We start from the raw sequence: 15,380 nt of genomic DNA, 5'->3' as shown, positions 1-15,380 counted from the left end.
TTCTTTGCTCAATACATTTAAAATACACCTCAAAGTATTTTCCCAATTTTGTTGTTTCTTTCGTTCTGTTTTTATGCTGTAATGAAATTCATAACATTTGAACTAGTCTTTTCATTTTAGATCTGTGTTTTTTTTTCTTTTTCCTTCATGGATTTCTTCAGCATTAGAACCGAACACCCTATTGGTAGCATAATGCTTCCCAGAGCTGTTAAGCAGAGAAGTGAAGGCAACTGGGATAAGGTTCCTAATCCTGCTTATTGCCAATCCATTTTTAGCCTGGAAAAATATTCATTTATAATCACTGTTGAAGGTTTTGCAGATAGCTTAAATAGGCAGGTGTTTTACCCATTTTTAAGAAAGCAGTGTAAGAAACAAAGCCGATACCAGCTTTTTTTTTCTTCAAGAAAACTCATTGATATTTAAATACAGTATTTAATTGACTTCATTTCCTACTCTTTCAATGACACATTATATTAATGAAAGGACTGTTTGTGCCAGCTTGATATAAGCCTATGCAAATGTGCCTGCATATGTGGTAATATATTTGTAATACAAAGAGAAGTGCATTAGTGGAAACAATAGTTGGTTTTGTGTGCCTCACAATAAGCTTACAATCTTCTGTGCACGGCACATCCTGAAATGTAGTACTGCAGGTATCATAAACAAGCAAAAAACATTAGCTTTTGCCTCTAAGTACCCATTCTTAGGAAACAATCTGTAGCTTCAGGTGTCGAGAAAGTTATAGAAACAGCTTCTGTGGTACTACTGAAAGACACACGGTAGTGGCTGTGATGGACTCCTAATTGCAGAAGTACGCTTACATAGTTTAAACAAGATAGTTTAAATCTCCAGCGAGTGTAACTTGTGCCAAGAAGTGTATTGAGCAAGTGTGGGAAAGTAGTTTGCGTGAAGTAACGGCTTGTTTTCATGTTTGATTTCCAATAGATTCCCACTTCAGCAGGAGAATGGACAAACAGTTGAATGCACTGTAGCTCAGTATTTTAAGGATAGGCACAAATTAGTTTTACGCTATCCTCACCTCCCATGTTTACAAGTTGGACAGGAGCAGAAGCACACGTACCTTCCTCTGGAGGCAAGTAAACTTTTAGATAATACTGTATTCTGGGAGTGGGGGAAGGCAGGCAGAGGGGAAAAAAAAAGAACTGCTGTCAAAATTATGAGTAGCCAACTTAGACATGTTGTTTTTCTTCCTGCTGCTTTACACACGGTTGCATTTTGTTTTTTAACTAGCTTTGTGTGCGGGTATTTTAGGTGTGCAACATAGTGGCAGGACAAAGATGCATAAAAAAACTCACTGACAATCAAACTTCCACTATGATTCGAGCAACTGCCAGATCAGCACCTGACCGTCAGGAAGAGATTAGCAAATTGGTAAGTGTTCTGTCACAGTTGAGTCGAGTGTAGCAGAGGATTTATTTTTTCTCTTACCGTTAGCAGGTACTAAGTTGCTTGTGCACTGCACACAGGTTGTAAACTTGTTATTCTAAAACTTTCTTAACCATTAAGAAATGCATTTTCTCAACAGGTTTAAGGGTGGTTGTTTGGTTTTTGGTACTTTATTTTGAATTTGGAGGCATCCATGTATCCAAGAAGAATTAACTGAGGCTCTGAATGCTTGACTTCACCCACATATAGGGGATATATGCCCAGATACAGTTATATCAGAAAAGTTATCACCTTTCCTGAAAGACCTCTTTTTCTTCAAGTAATATCTCAATCCTTTTAATTTCAGATGCGGAGTGCAAGTTTCAATACTGACCCTTATGTTCGTGAGTTTGGGATAATGGTCAAGGATGAAATGACAGATGTGACTGGTAGAGTCCTACAGCCTCCCTCAATCCTCTATGGAGGCAGGGTATGTTAAACATACGCTGTACAATTATGTGATTGCTTTGATTACTAGCTGTGGTAATTTTTGTGATATGCTTGCTTGAAATGAATGATGTTGGGCATAACGGGATAAAATCATCATAGGTACAATATTTAGCACTTAAATATTATTTTTAGAAGTCCTTCAATTCAGTGGCCATGTTGTGTTTGGCAATGCTTTCTTCAGCTCTTCCTTTTTCTTTCTGAAAGTAAAGCTAGCGTAAAATGCATTTGCATAAACCAGAGGAAGATGTTTGCAAGCTGTTTTTTTCTTTGACGCGCTGTTTTACTGTGTTGCAAGAAGAAACCTGCAAGTAGTGGTTCAAACCCGCATGTATTGAAAAGAACAGAGATAAGGAATGGTAATAACTGAAGTTATTTTTGCCTCCCTCACTAAAGCTAAACTTCTGGGTGGTTTTGAGTGTTCTGAGTAACACAGCTCTGTTTAGGACAACTATATTAAGGTATTTTCTCTCTCTCTCAACACGTTACTCTCTAGAGACTCCTCTTCCTGTTGCAGTATTTATTTGCAGGTTTTTCTTTACAATGGGTTCTCAGATGGCCTCTTTCTGACATAGTCATCCTACTTCATTGTCTTTCAAAAAAAAAAAAAGGTTAAAAGTGGCGTTTTCTATCAATTATATAACGTTTTTCTGGAAGACGAAAGCCTTGATGTTTAGGATGACTTAATTTGTGGAGGCTTCTGATGAACCTTTCCTACATCATGCATCATTGGCTGCAGATAATTCTGTTCCAATGCACTGTTACCTGCCATAAACCCGAAATGGGCAAGGATCTCATGCCTTCTACCTAATGCTCTTCAGTCAAAATCAGACAGATTGGCTCAAACCTTCCTTCAGTGTCAAGTTAAGGTAACCCAGCTGCCTTTGGCTGATCTTGATGAGGGAGAGCGCTCTTAGGAACTATTCTGGTGCAAGAACAGAGGGGGAAGACAATGGCAGATGAATGATGAAGAGTCAGAGACGGGGAGGTGCTGCTTTCAGCAAATAAAATTCTTTGCAAAATGAATCATCAGATTTGTGTGTGTGTCTTGAAAAATTTTGGCCTTGTCTGCTCAGTGAGAAGGCAGATGCGGTGGTAACTTGTCTAAAACATCTACTAGATACTGACAATTATTAAGGTGATTAATGTTACCAGAATTAGTTTGTTGTCTTGTATCCATTATCCTCCATCCCTAATGGAGATAATCCATCACAGTAATATCCACTTGATGGGAGAAAATGGTTGCAGAGGTCAGAGTTCAATAACTAGTCATCATTTGTCATCTCTTTTAGGTCTTTTCTAGAGTTGAGTTGACACTGAACCACTATTTTCCTCTACTTAGTGATAAAATACTGATAGCACTTGGATCAAGTGCTTGGAAAGTTCACCCAGCAATTGTAGTTACTGTAGAAATGTACATTCCTGTTGATTTATATACCAACTGATAGTATCTGTCTTAATATCCATATGTAACTTCTGACTGTTGCTGATTTATCTAACCAAAGAAAACCATAAACAGTAGAAATGAACAATGCCTGCCTGATTTTTTTACAAGCTTTACTTTTCACCAGCCTAGCCAGCTGTCTCGTTAAAGTGATAGAATGATCTTTATAAGGTAGGGTAGATGTTTAAACAGTAGAGAAGGACCTCAGACTATAAATACTCTGCGGGTTGGAGGGAAGCACAAATGTAACTGATTTTTGTTACTGTGAATCATTCTCTACATTAGTGTTACTTTTTTTTTTTTCTTTCCACTTCCAGAACAAAGCAATTGCTACCCCAGTTCAAGGAGTTTGGGACATGAGGAATAAACAGTTCCACACTGGAATTGAAATAAAGGTTTGGGCAATTGCTTGCTTTGCTCCCCAGCGCCAATGCACTGAAGTTCATCTTAAGTAAGTGTGCTGCATAAGATGATGATTTTATTACTTACGTGTATGGAAATATCGCAGTTTAATTTATTTAGAACATATAGTTTGTTTAACACATGGCAGTACATCTTTAACAGTGCTTTTGAAGTTTTCTCTCTTAGTGTTTTGAATGATGACAATGTGATTTCACTGTTGGCATGATGAAATCCTCAAAATCAGACTTAGCAAAACCAACGCACATTGAATGGCAAGGTTCCTACCACGGTGAGGCCTTAAGATTGAGTTTAAGATGATCAAAGTGATTTAATGAAGGGTGTTCAGGGCTAAGTATTTGTCAGGACTGAAAGCTAGCTTCTATGTTGTCTTAGTTTTTTTTCCTGGTTTTAACGGAGGAATTTGTGCAGAACTCATTCAAAGGAACATTTTAACATTCAATGTCTGAATTGACTTCTTGGATGTCGTTTCCCTACCTTTTGTCGCAAACAAATGGAAGACTTGTTAAAAGTGACCTCAGCCGTTCTTAGATCAAGGAAAGCGTGCGTGCCTGTGTAGGTGGATTTGCCTAAGTCTTTTGTACGCTTTCCCTTCGTGCACGGGCAAGTGTGGCTCTCAGCTGCCCTGGCAGGTGACTCAGCTGCTCTTTGTCAGGTGAATGCAGGGCCGTGGTTATTCATCGCAGCGGTATTCCCGTAACAAGGCTCTTGTAGATAATTTGCCAAATAGCTTGGGAACGTTTCCCTAAGAAGTAGTGAGAAAACAGTGGAAATGTTACCTTTTAGTTCACATCCTATTTTTTAAAGCTAAGGAGTTGTTTTTTTCCCAGGCATGTGGCAGGAACTAAGCTGCCAGCAGATTTTCCCTTACACACTGTTGCTTCTAGTGGAACTCCTGTGTAGGAGAACTCAGTTTTTGGGAGGGTATGAGACAGATTAGAGGGATTGGCAGGTTATTAAGATTATTACAGTTCAGATGGAGTTTGTCCTTGTTGTGAAAGGAATTTCCTTCATACTGGGAAAGTGGCTGCATCCAGTTGCATCTTGTTACATCTTCAGTTAATTGGAACTCAACTGCTGTAGATCCATCAGAATAAACACCTTTAAAAACCCTAAAGTCTTCAAAATCATCCCGTTTTGCCTTTTGGGAATGGTGAGTGCGCCTTTCGTCTCAGGCGCCGTACCTACAGACAGAATTCTAAAATGAAAGGCTCAAAACCTGCAGCGGTGCAGACTTGCATGTTCTGCCACTGACTCTGCTTAGAGTGGCAAATGCTCGTTTTGCCAGGGAAAATGCTTAACGTGCATATTTTCTGCAAGAAGTCACAAGCTGCAGGGCTGAACCTCACACTCCTTTTATGATTCATGAGACTAGCAACGGGTTTGGAAAAAATCTTCGTGCCCTCTGCGGGCGAGACAGTGTTATCTGGCACCTCTTGGTGAAGGGGAGCAATTTGTTGGGCACCTCTGGAGACATCCACTCCAAAATAATAAAGGTGGCTTCGTTGGTGTTGATGTCGGTTAACCTTTGCTACCTAGGATCATGTGTTACCAGTGCTTCAGCACGGAACGGACAGTCAGACCAGGTTACAGCTGCTCTGAAGAAAAATGATAGAAGCACATATAGTATGGCTGTTGGTCTCTCAGCACCAAACTCTCTGCTCTACAGATCTGCAGTGTCACCTCACTGCTTGCTCGTCTTGCCTTTGTTTGTGGGACTTACAGACTGTTGGCTCCAGGCATCAAACTAGGACGAGCTTGGACTTTGAACACGATTTCCAGACTCAGTGTGCTTTATGGAGCCCTGTACTCCCACACTGAAGTGCTTTCTGTCCTCTTGCTTGCAAGAGGCACAGTAAAAAACTTGGAGAAGGTTTGACTTCACCACCAGGGTACACCATTTCTCTGGTGATCTAGCAAGGTGGTTTTTTGTGTGTTATTACTGATGTTAGATTAATTCTCTGAGATGCAATTGCTGGTAAATTCTGTTGGTCATTTTTCTTACCAGGACCAAAAAAAAAAAAGTTCCCATAACTTATATAGTGATACACACGAGTTTGGTAGAGCGGGCTATCTGAGCTATCGTCCTTGTAGTCTGTTTTGCAAAAAGCAGCTCATGCTCTTTCTCCCACAGAAAGATCAAATACAGTGGAATAACTCATTTGCTTTGGAAGTCAAGTTTCCAGTGATGGCACACTGTCTACACAGCGTATTTCCTGATCTTCCCCTATCTTTCCTTCAGTGACGATGTAGGCAGAGTAAACTAAAGATGCGCTTGGGTTAAATTCCTAAATATTTTGGACAGTAAAGCTCTGCAAGTCTAGAGACCACTCCATCAAAAATGAGAACAAAAGTTTTTTTTCTAGCTGAGAATCTAATGCGTTTCCATCCTTGTAGGTCCTTTACGGAACAACTGAGGAAGATTTCCAGAGATGCAGGAATGCCAATCCAAGGGCAGCCGTGCTTCTGTAAATATGCCCAGGGAGCCGACAGCGTGGAGCCCATGTTCAGACATCTCAAGAACACTTACACCGGCCTGCAGCTTGTTGTAGTGATTTTGCCAGGAAAAACGCCCGTCTATGGTCAGTAAGCCAAACCCGTGAGCATGTTTTAGTCACAATTTCATGTAATTTTTTCTAAGCATTTGAAAAACAAATTTAATTCTGGTTTAATTGTATAAATTCAATTTAGAAATAGGCTATAAATTAAATTTATTCCTCTTCTTGTGCCGCCTGATGTTTTATATTAATACTTCAATTCACTTCATTATTTTTGGCTATGCTTTTAATTTGCTTTTGCATGTTCATCCTGTTGGGTTGCATTTGAGATGCGTTTTTGTGAGTGAGGAAGCTAAAATCGGGGCTTTTGTGAAATTGATTAAAGTGTTATGTTGTGGATTAAAATGTACTTACTGTAATTGGTGTGCTAAAAGTTTCAAGGGGTCGAAGTAACGAACTCAGAAGCTGTGTAGCTTTTAGGATGTCTTTGCTTACTCATGCCATCAGCCTTGGGCAAAAGAAGTTGAATGAAGTAGAAAATTTCTGCCCTGTGGATTTTTCCTATTTCAATTTTTAACTCTTGAAACACGAGGGCACAAAACTTCAATTGATTTTGGAAACAGGTTGACAAAAGGAGCATTTTACATAGCACATACACATAAGTTTTAATGTTTGAGACAAACCACGCGTCTTGTTTTTAACTAGCTCTTCCTATACACAGGACTGCTCTTTTTGCTGTCCTGCCTTCCTCTGTTTCTCACTTATCCTGCCTAATTGCAGCACCGTCCACTGTTTTTCTCCCATAACTTCAAGGACTCTCTTTTCTCACAGCCCTGATCTACCAAGCAGCTGCAGATTTGTTTTCCCTAAGCCATCTCTCACCAATTTAATACAGTAGAAAATAGGTTCCTAATTCTTTCTTTTCCCAAGATTATCTGATATAAACTAAAAAGTGAGAGAGTTAAAAAAGTCTCCACAAAATAATACTTTTTTTTTTCTTTTTTTTGTTCAGCCTTGCAAAGAAAGCTGTTTGTCTCTAGGTTGTTCGGTACAAATCCAGTGCAAAATGACATCTTGCAGTTTTCTTGCTTGGCATTAAGAGGGGATTCTTTCCTCTCTCTAGCTACAGAGGGGATGTGGTATCACTCTCATCTGCTTTCCTTCTCATTATCTTCAATTATGGTTCTCTCTGCGCCCTCTAATTATCTCTTATTTTCTCCCTGTGCTCTTCCATCCTCTTGCACGTCTATACACACAGTCTTGTCTCTTCTCCTTCTCTCCCCCTGCTCCTCAGAAAGTCTCTTTCCCTCTCCCGACGCCAAATGGTGTTGCATCTTCTCCAAGAGTAGTATTGATTCCATTCCTTTGGGATAAATGGATATCTGCTGTCTTGGAGCCTACGTTTCTTCTCCTGAGTGTAAGATTACAGTTCCCTTAAAGCCTTTAAGTCTCAGTTTTGCTGTTAACAATAGGATTCATTTTAACCTTTGAGGTGTGTGGCTCCTAATGAGTTTATTTTGGAGCTTTTATGGGCCATCCTTTGCTAAAATGGCTGCTTTTTATGCGAGTCAGGGCTAAAGCTAATGAGCTGATAAACTGGAATGACGTGACCATGATTGTCTCAATGTTATTTAGCACACTAATACTAATTTTGTGTTACTAGTCCAGTGTTTAATAATAAAACTGCTCATCATCGTAATATTACCCATGTTACCTGACTTCATTAGCCAAAGATTCTTCCATGCTGCTAAAACACTATAATTCTGACATTACAATTAGTCTCATTTAAAATAATTTGTAGTTAAAATAAGCCAGCAGTGCCTTTAGTTATGTCTAGGACTGAGTACTGTGTTGGCAGCTGATGGGAGCAGTACAGAACTGGGAGCAGGATTTTTGGAGAGCAGAGGAGGGAATTGTTTTTTTTTTTTTTTTTTTCTCTTTAAACAACCATTTTACTAAAACTCTAGGTGTCACTGAGTCAATGTCTCCTACATTATTTGATTTGTGATACACAAATATATATATATATATTTTTTTTTCTTTGTTTTGCAGCGGAGGTGAAGCGTGTTGGTGACACCGTGCTGGGAATGGCAACGCAGTGTGTTCAGATGAAAAACGTGCAGAGAACAACACCGCAAACTCTGTCGAACCTTTGCTTAAAAATAAACGTCAAATTAGGAGGTGTAAATAATATTTTACTGCCACAGGGAAGGTAAGCCATCTTTCACAGAGGAAGAGGGTATTGTATGGTAAAAAAAAAAAATACATATAAGATAACTAAGTGCTTTTTTCAATAGTCAATAGCACTGTAATTTAAGTGAGTCTTTAGTCAGACTGTATTTTTTGGCTTCAAATGCAGTCTTGCAAAAGCTGGGTTACAGAGATTGTAGAGGAATACCTACTCCAGTTGAAATTTATTCAAAAAATATATATATATTGCAATCTGACCATTGAAATACACAGCTTTCATTTGAATTGGAAAAAAAAAGCATAATATTTTGTTTGTTTTGAATTTTCAAACAAATAGAAATCATCTTAAATAATAGTACCTCTTCCTTTACAGTTTAATTGTGGTCAAGATTCTTTATTTTGTTGTACATCTCAACTTCAACAGACATCTAAAAAAACAGAAGTTGGGAGCAAGGAACTAATTTATTTCCAGGGTTTACCTTGCAATTTCTTATTAGTATTACAGTGAGAAGCTTTAGTTCTGTAAACATGCACAGACACTGTTACTAAGAGTAACTTTAATCAAAATGAACAATTGGGTTTCTACTTCAGTGAAAAGATGGCATTTTTTACAAACATTGCATTTCAAGTTATGGGGAGCCCACAGAGTAGCCTGCTACATCATTCTTGGGATCCTGTATCAAAGAAGCAAACGCTGTTTTGTGTAGATAAGCAAATTTTCACTTCATATTTAGGCTAGTCAGAGGGCAGCTGCTGAAAAATAATCCAAAAAGTATCTGGGGGGGGAGAGAAGGGAGCACATTATGAGAAGGGATGGGATATATGTTTTGTTTATCTTGTCAAATTCTGTTTATTGCACTAAGTATATGAAGCCTTGGCAGCATGGACTCTCAATCAACCACTATTAAAGCAACAGAGAATCTTTGTATTACGGAGAATGCGTTTAAAAAGGCACGGTGGTTTTTAGAGCAGAGTTAAGATACTGCAGTGGAAACAAAACAGAAAGAGCTGCATAACATATAAGTAGGCTTCATAAACAAATTCTCTGTTAAGTGCATGTGTTAACAGCAATAATAAGCAATAATAAAAGTTGAATTCTGCTCCTCATACCAATAAACTGTGCATCCATGAAAATGGAGTTAAATAGAGGGGAAAAGGCAAAGCAGCACAACTGCACACAGTGTCTAGATGCTCCAGAACAGTATGTTTTTGGAGTATTTGGAACAGAACGATTCCATAATTACTTTCTGCTGGTTGCAGGGGCAGGAATAGAACAGTTCTTTCTAGAATAGAACAATTCTCTAATTGCATTGTAGGTTGCATTGTTATAACTGCCTTCAAATTCCTTTTTAGAGAAGGTCTGAGAACAGTTGAGTCTATCAACCTGCCTAACCATTCCTTCATACATCCACAAGCACCAAAAGTACTGGTGGCCTAAAGTCTGCCATTTAAAATCCTTTTGTTAAGGAATAGAGCTGAAGCTTCACGTTTCGAGCACAGTGTTTTGGAGTTTTACTTCTGAGGCAGCAGACTAATACCTTAAGGGTTTAATTAGTCTTTGAAGCACAGCTTAAACATTCTAGTTTTAAAGCAATACCTCTGATAACCACATTTTTCCTTACCAGTGCTGTCTTTTCATTTGGAAACAAAATCACAAGCTTTTGCATGTGTGCAGTTGTTTAATTTTCTCAGATGCTATCTGATGCTGAAGAAGCAACTTTTAGTCCTTCTTTGTGGTTCGATTAATAGAGGTGGTGACTCTACAAGTTAGAAAAATCTTTTTTTCTCATTTTGAATGAAAATGAACCATCAGTTATGCTTTAAAAATACGCCCAAGTACTTTGTTTGTAGCATGAGAACCCTGATCAGGACCAAGTACCGTCTCATTACTTGTGACCACCTCTGATTAAGTTGAAATTATTGACTAATTCATGGCAAGAGAATAGAGTGCTATTTAGTTGGCTTCTAATGTGCTTTATTAGGCTTAAGCCATGCTGCTTTTACATACTTGCTTTCTCTTTACCAGACCGCCAGTATTTCAACAGCCTGTCATATTCCTTGGTGCAGATGTAACTCATCCTCCAGCTGGAGATGGGAAAAAGCCTTCCATTGCTGCAGTGAGTAAACTGTGTAGTTATCTTGAACCCCTGCTTTCTCCCACTGCTCAGTTCTGAAGCATTTATTACTTGCAGTTCTTTAGTGGTCTATTTCTTCTGATTGCCTAGTTACAGCATTACAAATTATTTTTCTGCAAAATTTAATGAAACTTCGGAGAGAAGGCTGATACTAATTACTTAAATGTGTGTACTGCTTTGTAAAATGCCCGAGATGCTAATGCACAGAGGAGCTTTTCTATTAGCTGATATTTATCAACCTGTAATAAGCTGGTGTGTGTCTAAATCTGCTTTTTAAGATCTTTTAAATCTGCAGTTAAGAATGTTAAGAATTTATCCATTGTCGAATAGGAATTTGAGAGCTTCAGTTGTGTTTTTTTGGGGGGATTCAAGCTTTCTGATGACACTCATTGTGCAGTAATCTCCTTAAGTATAAGGAAAGGCATGACTTGCATTATGTCCGACACCTGTAATAGATGCTCTGGCTTATTTAATAATGAGAATCTTTGCAGGCAGTATGTGCAGTATTCATCTTAGACTTAACTCTGGTGCTAAATAAACAAGTATCTGTTTTAAAAAGCTGCACACGTGTCCTGGAAAGCCAGGTGGAGATATGTTGTGATTTTTGATGTGTAGAGTTTTTGTTTGTTTATTTGTAACTCCAATGGCATTCTTAAAATGTTAACTTTAAGCTTTAATAAACAGAAAATTGCCTGTTTGAAAAGGCAGCTCAGTTATTTTTCATCAATTACCATTATTAAACTGCTCTTAAGTTTGGTGTGATATTAAGCCTTTTTTCCACAGGTTGTAGGAAGCATGGATGCTCATCCTAATCGATACTGTGCCACTGTTCGGGTCCAGCAGCACCGCCAAGAAATCATCCAAGATTTGGCTGCCATGGTCAGGGAGTTGCTTATCCAGTTCTACAAATCAACCAGATTTAAACCAACTCGTATAATTTTCTACAGAGATGGCGTTTCCGAGGGACAGTTTCAACAGGTTACATTTTTTATTTTGAGGTTTTTATTCTGTTGGTTTCTGGTAGTAAATGTAGCTTTATGTGGATGGAGTTATGGAAAGCAGTGTACCCTCAACAAATTTGTTGCGTTCTGACCACGAGGAGCAGGGAAACAATTTCACTTCTTTCATGAGCTTTTTTTAATACCTGATCACCTTAAAATACTTAACCTTTGTGAAAATATAAGCAATAAAATACAGCTTTAGAACTCAAGTCTGTTCAACATCTGTGACCTACTCAAGATATGTTAGTCAATTTGGATCCCAGAGAACATGGACAGTAATGAAAACGTAAGTGTAAGCTCATTTTCCTGTTTTTAACCAGGTGTAATAACTTCTCTGTTTTTACACTGTCACTTTTCATTCATTCTGTATAAAATTCAACAAATGTATTTATTTTGTGCGCTTACAAATGCCATGCTTTATGAAATATTTTTCTTTATATTTTAAAGATATTTAATATGCTTTCCTTTCCGATATTCTTATGTGTAAACTTAAAGATATAGAACTTGGTCTACTTCTCGAAATCAAAGGGGAAGGAAGGAAAGGTCACTTAGTAAACATCAATTAACAAAACTCCTCTTTTCTTTTTTTCCATTTATCACTGTTTTTCATTGAATTTTTAGTTTATAATTAACATAAATCCCAAATTATTGTTCTGTTTACTGCATTTATCTTTCAGTTTTTGTTGATCCCTGTAGCCATGCTTTACAGAGCTGGAAAAGCGCACGCAATTGAGCAATTCTGGATTTTTATCCCTTGTACTAGCCTAAAAAACAATTAGGCTGTTGTATGTTCAACAGCCTAATTAAATGTTCATTTGTCTTTGGCAGTTGAAAAAGATTTTGACACGCAGCTGTAGTAGTCCAAGCCTCATGCTTGGAGCTCAACAAATATGGAACCAGCTCTGGCCTGGCTCAGGGAACTGGTGATCTAACTTGTTCTCATTAAGTGGAGAAATTAAGGTTTGATCCTGAAAGCTTTGACATCTCATTGCTCTGAGTGACAGTGCAAGACGGAACACGATATAAGAGTACTCTGTAAGCTGTCTTTCATATTCATCACCTATCTTTATTCTTATGATTCAGGTTCTCCATCATGAATTGCTGGCTATCAGAGAAGCATGCATTAAACTAGAAAAGGATTACCAGCCTGGAATTACATTCATAGTTGTGCAGAAAAGGCATCACACCAGACTCTTCTGTACGGATAAAAACGAACGGGTACGTTCTAACTGTGACCAACAAGTATCCAACGCGCAGCCAAACTGCTTGGGTGCTATATGGAAAACATGATATGTTTAAAGAGCTACATGATGTATTGGGTGACATATTTGTGCCTGGAAAGGAAAGCTTTTGGGTTTTATCCCATATAATAACTGGCAAGAAGATTTTATCAAACGGCAGCAGTATGCATCCTTGAACAAGTCTGTGCATCAATTTTTAAAGTTAATCGAATTGTTCGTGTTTCTTTTCAGTTTTTCTCCCGTCTGGAGATTCTTAAGGGTTGAGATTGACCTGAGTGCTGTAAGGCTTATGATGTAGATGTCTACCTCTGAAATAGTTCAGGCACTTTTTTTTTTTTGTAAACAGAGGTCTGATTGATATTTCCAACGCAGTTTAAGGTATTGCTTCCTCCGATTCTAAAGTAGCGTTAGCAAGTTCACTGATTTGATTCCTGTTGACTGTAGAGTGACTCTTAGGTAGGCAGCTGGGATGTAGACACGGAAATTGTTAGGTGAGATGAACTCTTCTCCTTTAACGCTGTGTGTAAGATGTCTTAGGTATCTAATGCCCTGGATACCTGGAATTTGGTTTGGGCATATGGTGTGTCACAACACATTATTTGTAGCAGTGTATATTTGTAGGTGTTATTTCTGGAAATGGAGACTTCTGAGCTGCAAACCTCTTTTCACAGACAGGGCTTTTCTTGTGTTTGTTTTCCTGCTGTCAAGCTGCTCTGTGTGAGCAGAGAATTACTTCTGAGGCTGACATGCAGGTGGTTTTGTATATTAATAATGTGATATGATTGCCCTTAAACTGCTTTTAGAGAGTATTTCTAAGTTCTGCTTTCAAGTAGAATATTTTTAAGGGAAGGTGAGGCCTGTCTTACAACCATGGGTTGTCCTCTTTCAGGTATAAACAAGAAAAGTCACAGAGAAATAATCTGTCCTGGAATGGGGGTGAAAAGAGATTGACAAATCAGTTGTGGGAAAGTCTTTTTGTATTAATCAGAAAAGCTAATTATTATACATAAACTCAAAGAAGGTTTTGCAGCTCATCTCTTACTTTTTTTTCCTTCATTGTAGAGATGCTCCAGGTTTTCATATGAACAGAATTTCAGTTGTACCTGGTCCTTTCTGGACTTTTTGTTTTTACAGATATTTTTAAAATGTTTTCTTTTCTTCCTTACTGTACAGCTGAAAAGAGGAGGAAAAAAAAAAGTTTGTGCACCTTAATATATTTACGTTTACTGTTTACACAGGTTGGAAAAAGTGGAAACATTCCAGCTGGCACCACAGTGGACACAAAAATCACGCATCCATCAGAGTTTGACTTTTACCTGTGTAGTCATGCTGGTATTCAGGTACAGCATTTTGTGTGGGATGAGAACTTTCAGTGATAACACTGGCTGTTGGTATTTCATGTGCTCTTTACACCGGAGACAAAGGACACAGCCTCCTTCTATGTGTTTCTGCTTTTTCCTGTGCTGTCTGTAATGCTCTTCCATCACTGCTAACATCTAGAAGAAATAATGAACCTAAACAGCCAGTAAGCACACGCTGTGCGATTAGTTTAATGTGTTTCTGTCCTGCCTGTGTGCTGCTTTGAATGGTAGCGAGGTAGTTGGGCTGTTTTTCCGAGCTGCCTCATGCATTAAATTCTCTTGAAACGCGTACAGGAAATCTCCAGTACGTTCAGACAGCACCATTATAGTTTCACTTTTTCTTGTGATTTCTTCTGAATCAGAAATGGAAACTATTAATCAACAATAGCACTGAAAATGTAATCCTCTTTAAAATTCAGTACTCCCTAAAAAGAAGTGTATGCACTGAAGGCACGAGTTAGGTTACTGTTAGTTGTGAATGTTTTGCATAAAGCTACTTTGCCTGGCTTCTTTGTAAGATCTAACTTTCACAAGGTCAAAGTGCACTTCAGTACAATCATTTAATTTCAGGAGCGTGGATGAACTTCTAGGCAATGCAATCCTTTCCAAAAATGCAAAGGGATTTGTTACACAAGGAGCAAGGAGGGAGGTTCTTTGCCTTTTTAAAGGAAAAAATTGCTGAAGTCTAGAATTTCACACGTGTAATTTTGGGGAAGTTGCAGTTCACCCGCAGAGGTGGAAATTTAAAGAGGTGTTTTTGAAGCGCTGACATCCTGTGTGATCTGCCTTCAGGGAACGAGCAGACCTTCGCATTACCACGTCCTCTGGGATGACAATCGCTTCTCTTCGGACGAACTGCAGATTCTCACCTACCAGTTGTGTCATACGTACGTACGCTGTACTCGTTCGGTTTCCATCCCTGCGCCTGCGTATTACGCGCACCTGGTTGCCTTCCGAGCCAGGTACCATCTGGTGGATAAAGAACACGATAGGTGAGTTGCATGGTTTTGAATTACTACCGTATTTCACAGGAAGGAAACGGGCTTGTTAATTCTGGGATCAGCGGCATCCTCGCTTAGCAGTTTGAGGGCAAGTTTGTTTGCTTTTTTCCCAGTGAATTACACTGTGGGTGGGGAAAAAAATAAGGACAAACAAAAACAACAACAACAAAACAACCAAGCAAAAAAACCCACAAAC

At 38.6% G+C, this 15,380-nt stretch overlaps 1 protein-coding gene across 2 annotated transcripts in view; it reads left to right on the top strand.

The window, feature by feature from the left end:
* The window catches only part of AGO2 (argonaute RISC catalytic component 2), a 58,728-nt gene that overhangs the window by 30,583 nt on the left and 12,765 nt on the right, over positions 1 to 15,380 (top strand). For both annotated transcript variants that reach the window (XM_035561682.2, XM_035561681.2), the window contains exons 8-18: positions 946 to 1,093; positions 1,273 to 1,392; positions 1,754 to 1,876; positions 3,655 to 3,788; positions 6,155 to 6,339; positions 8,308 to 8,467; positions 10,472 to 10,562; positions 11,364 to 11,558; positions 12,665 to 12,799; positions 14,061 to 14,162; positions 14,976 to 15,175. In XM_035561682.2, coding sequence (XP_035417575.1) covers positions 946 to 1,093; positions 1,273 to 1,392; positions 1,754 to 1,876; positions 3,655 to 3,788; positions 6,155 to 6,339; positions 8,308 to 8,467; positions 10,472 to 10,562; positions 11,364 to 11,558; positions 12,665 to 12,799; positions 14,061 to 14,162; positions 14,976 to 15,175 — 1,593 coding nt within the window. The remainder of the gene's footprint in view (positions 1 to 945; positions 1,094 to 1,272; positions 1,393 to 1,753; positions 1,877 to 3,654; positions 3,789 to 6,154; positions 6,340 to 8,307; positions 8,468 to 10,471; positions 10,563 to 11,363; positions 11,559 to 12,664; positions 12,800 to 14,060; positions 14,163 to 14,975; positions 15,176 to 15,380) is intronic.

The sequence above is a fragment of the Cygnus atratus genome, chromosome 2, assembly GCF_013377495.2.
Source record: "Cygnus atratus isolate AKBS03 ecotype Queensland, Australia chromosome 2, CAtr_DNAZoo_HiC_assembly, whole genome shotgun sequence".
NCBI classification, from domain to species: Eukaryota; Metazoa; Chordata; class Aves; order Anseriformes; family Anatidae; genus Cygnus; species Cygnus atratus.
The sequence above is the reverse complement of the archived record's forward strand: the minus strand, read 5'-3'. Positions and strand labels throughout refer to the sequence as shown.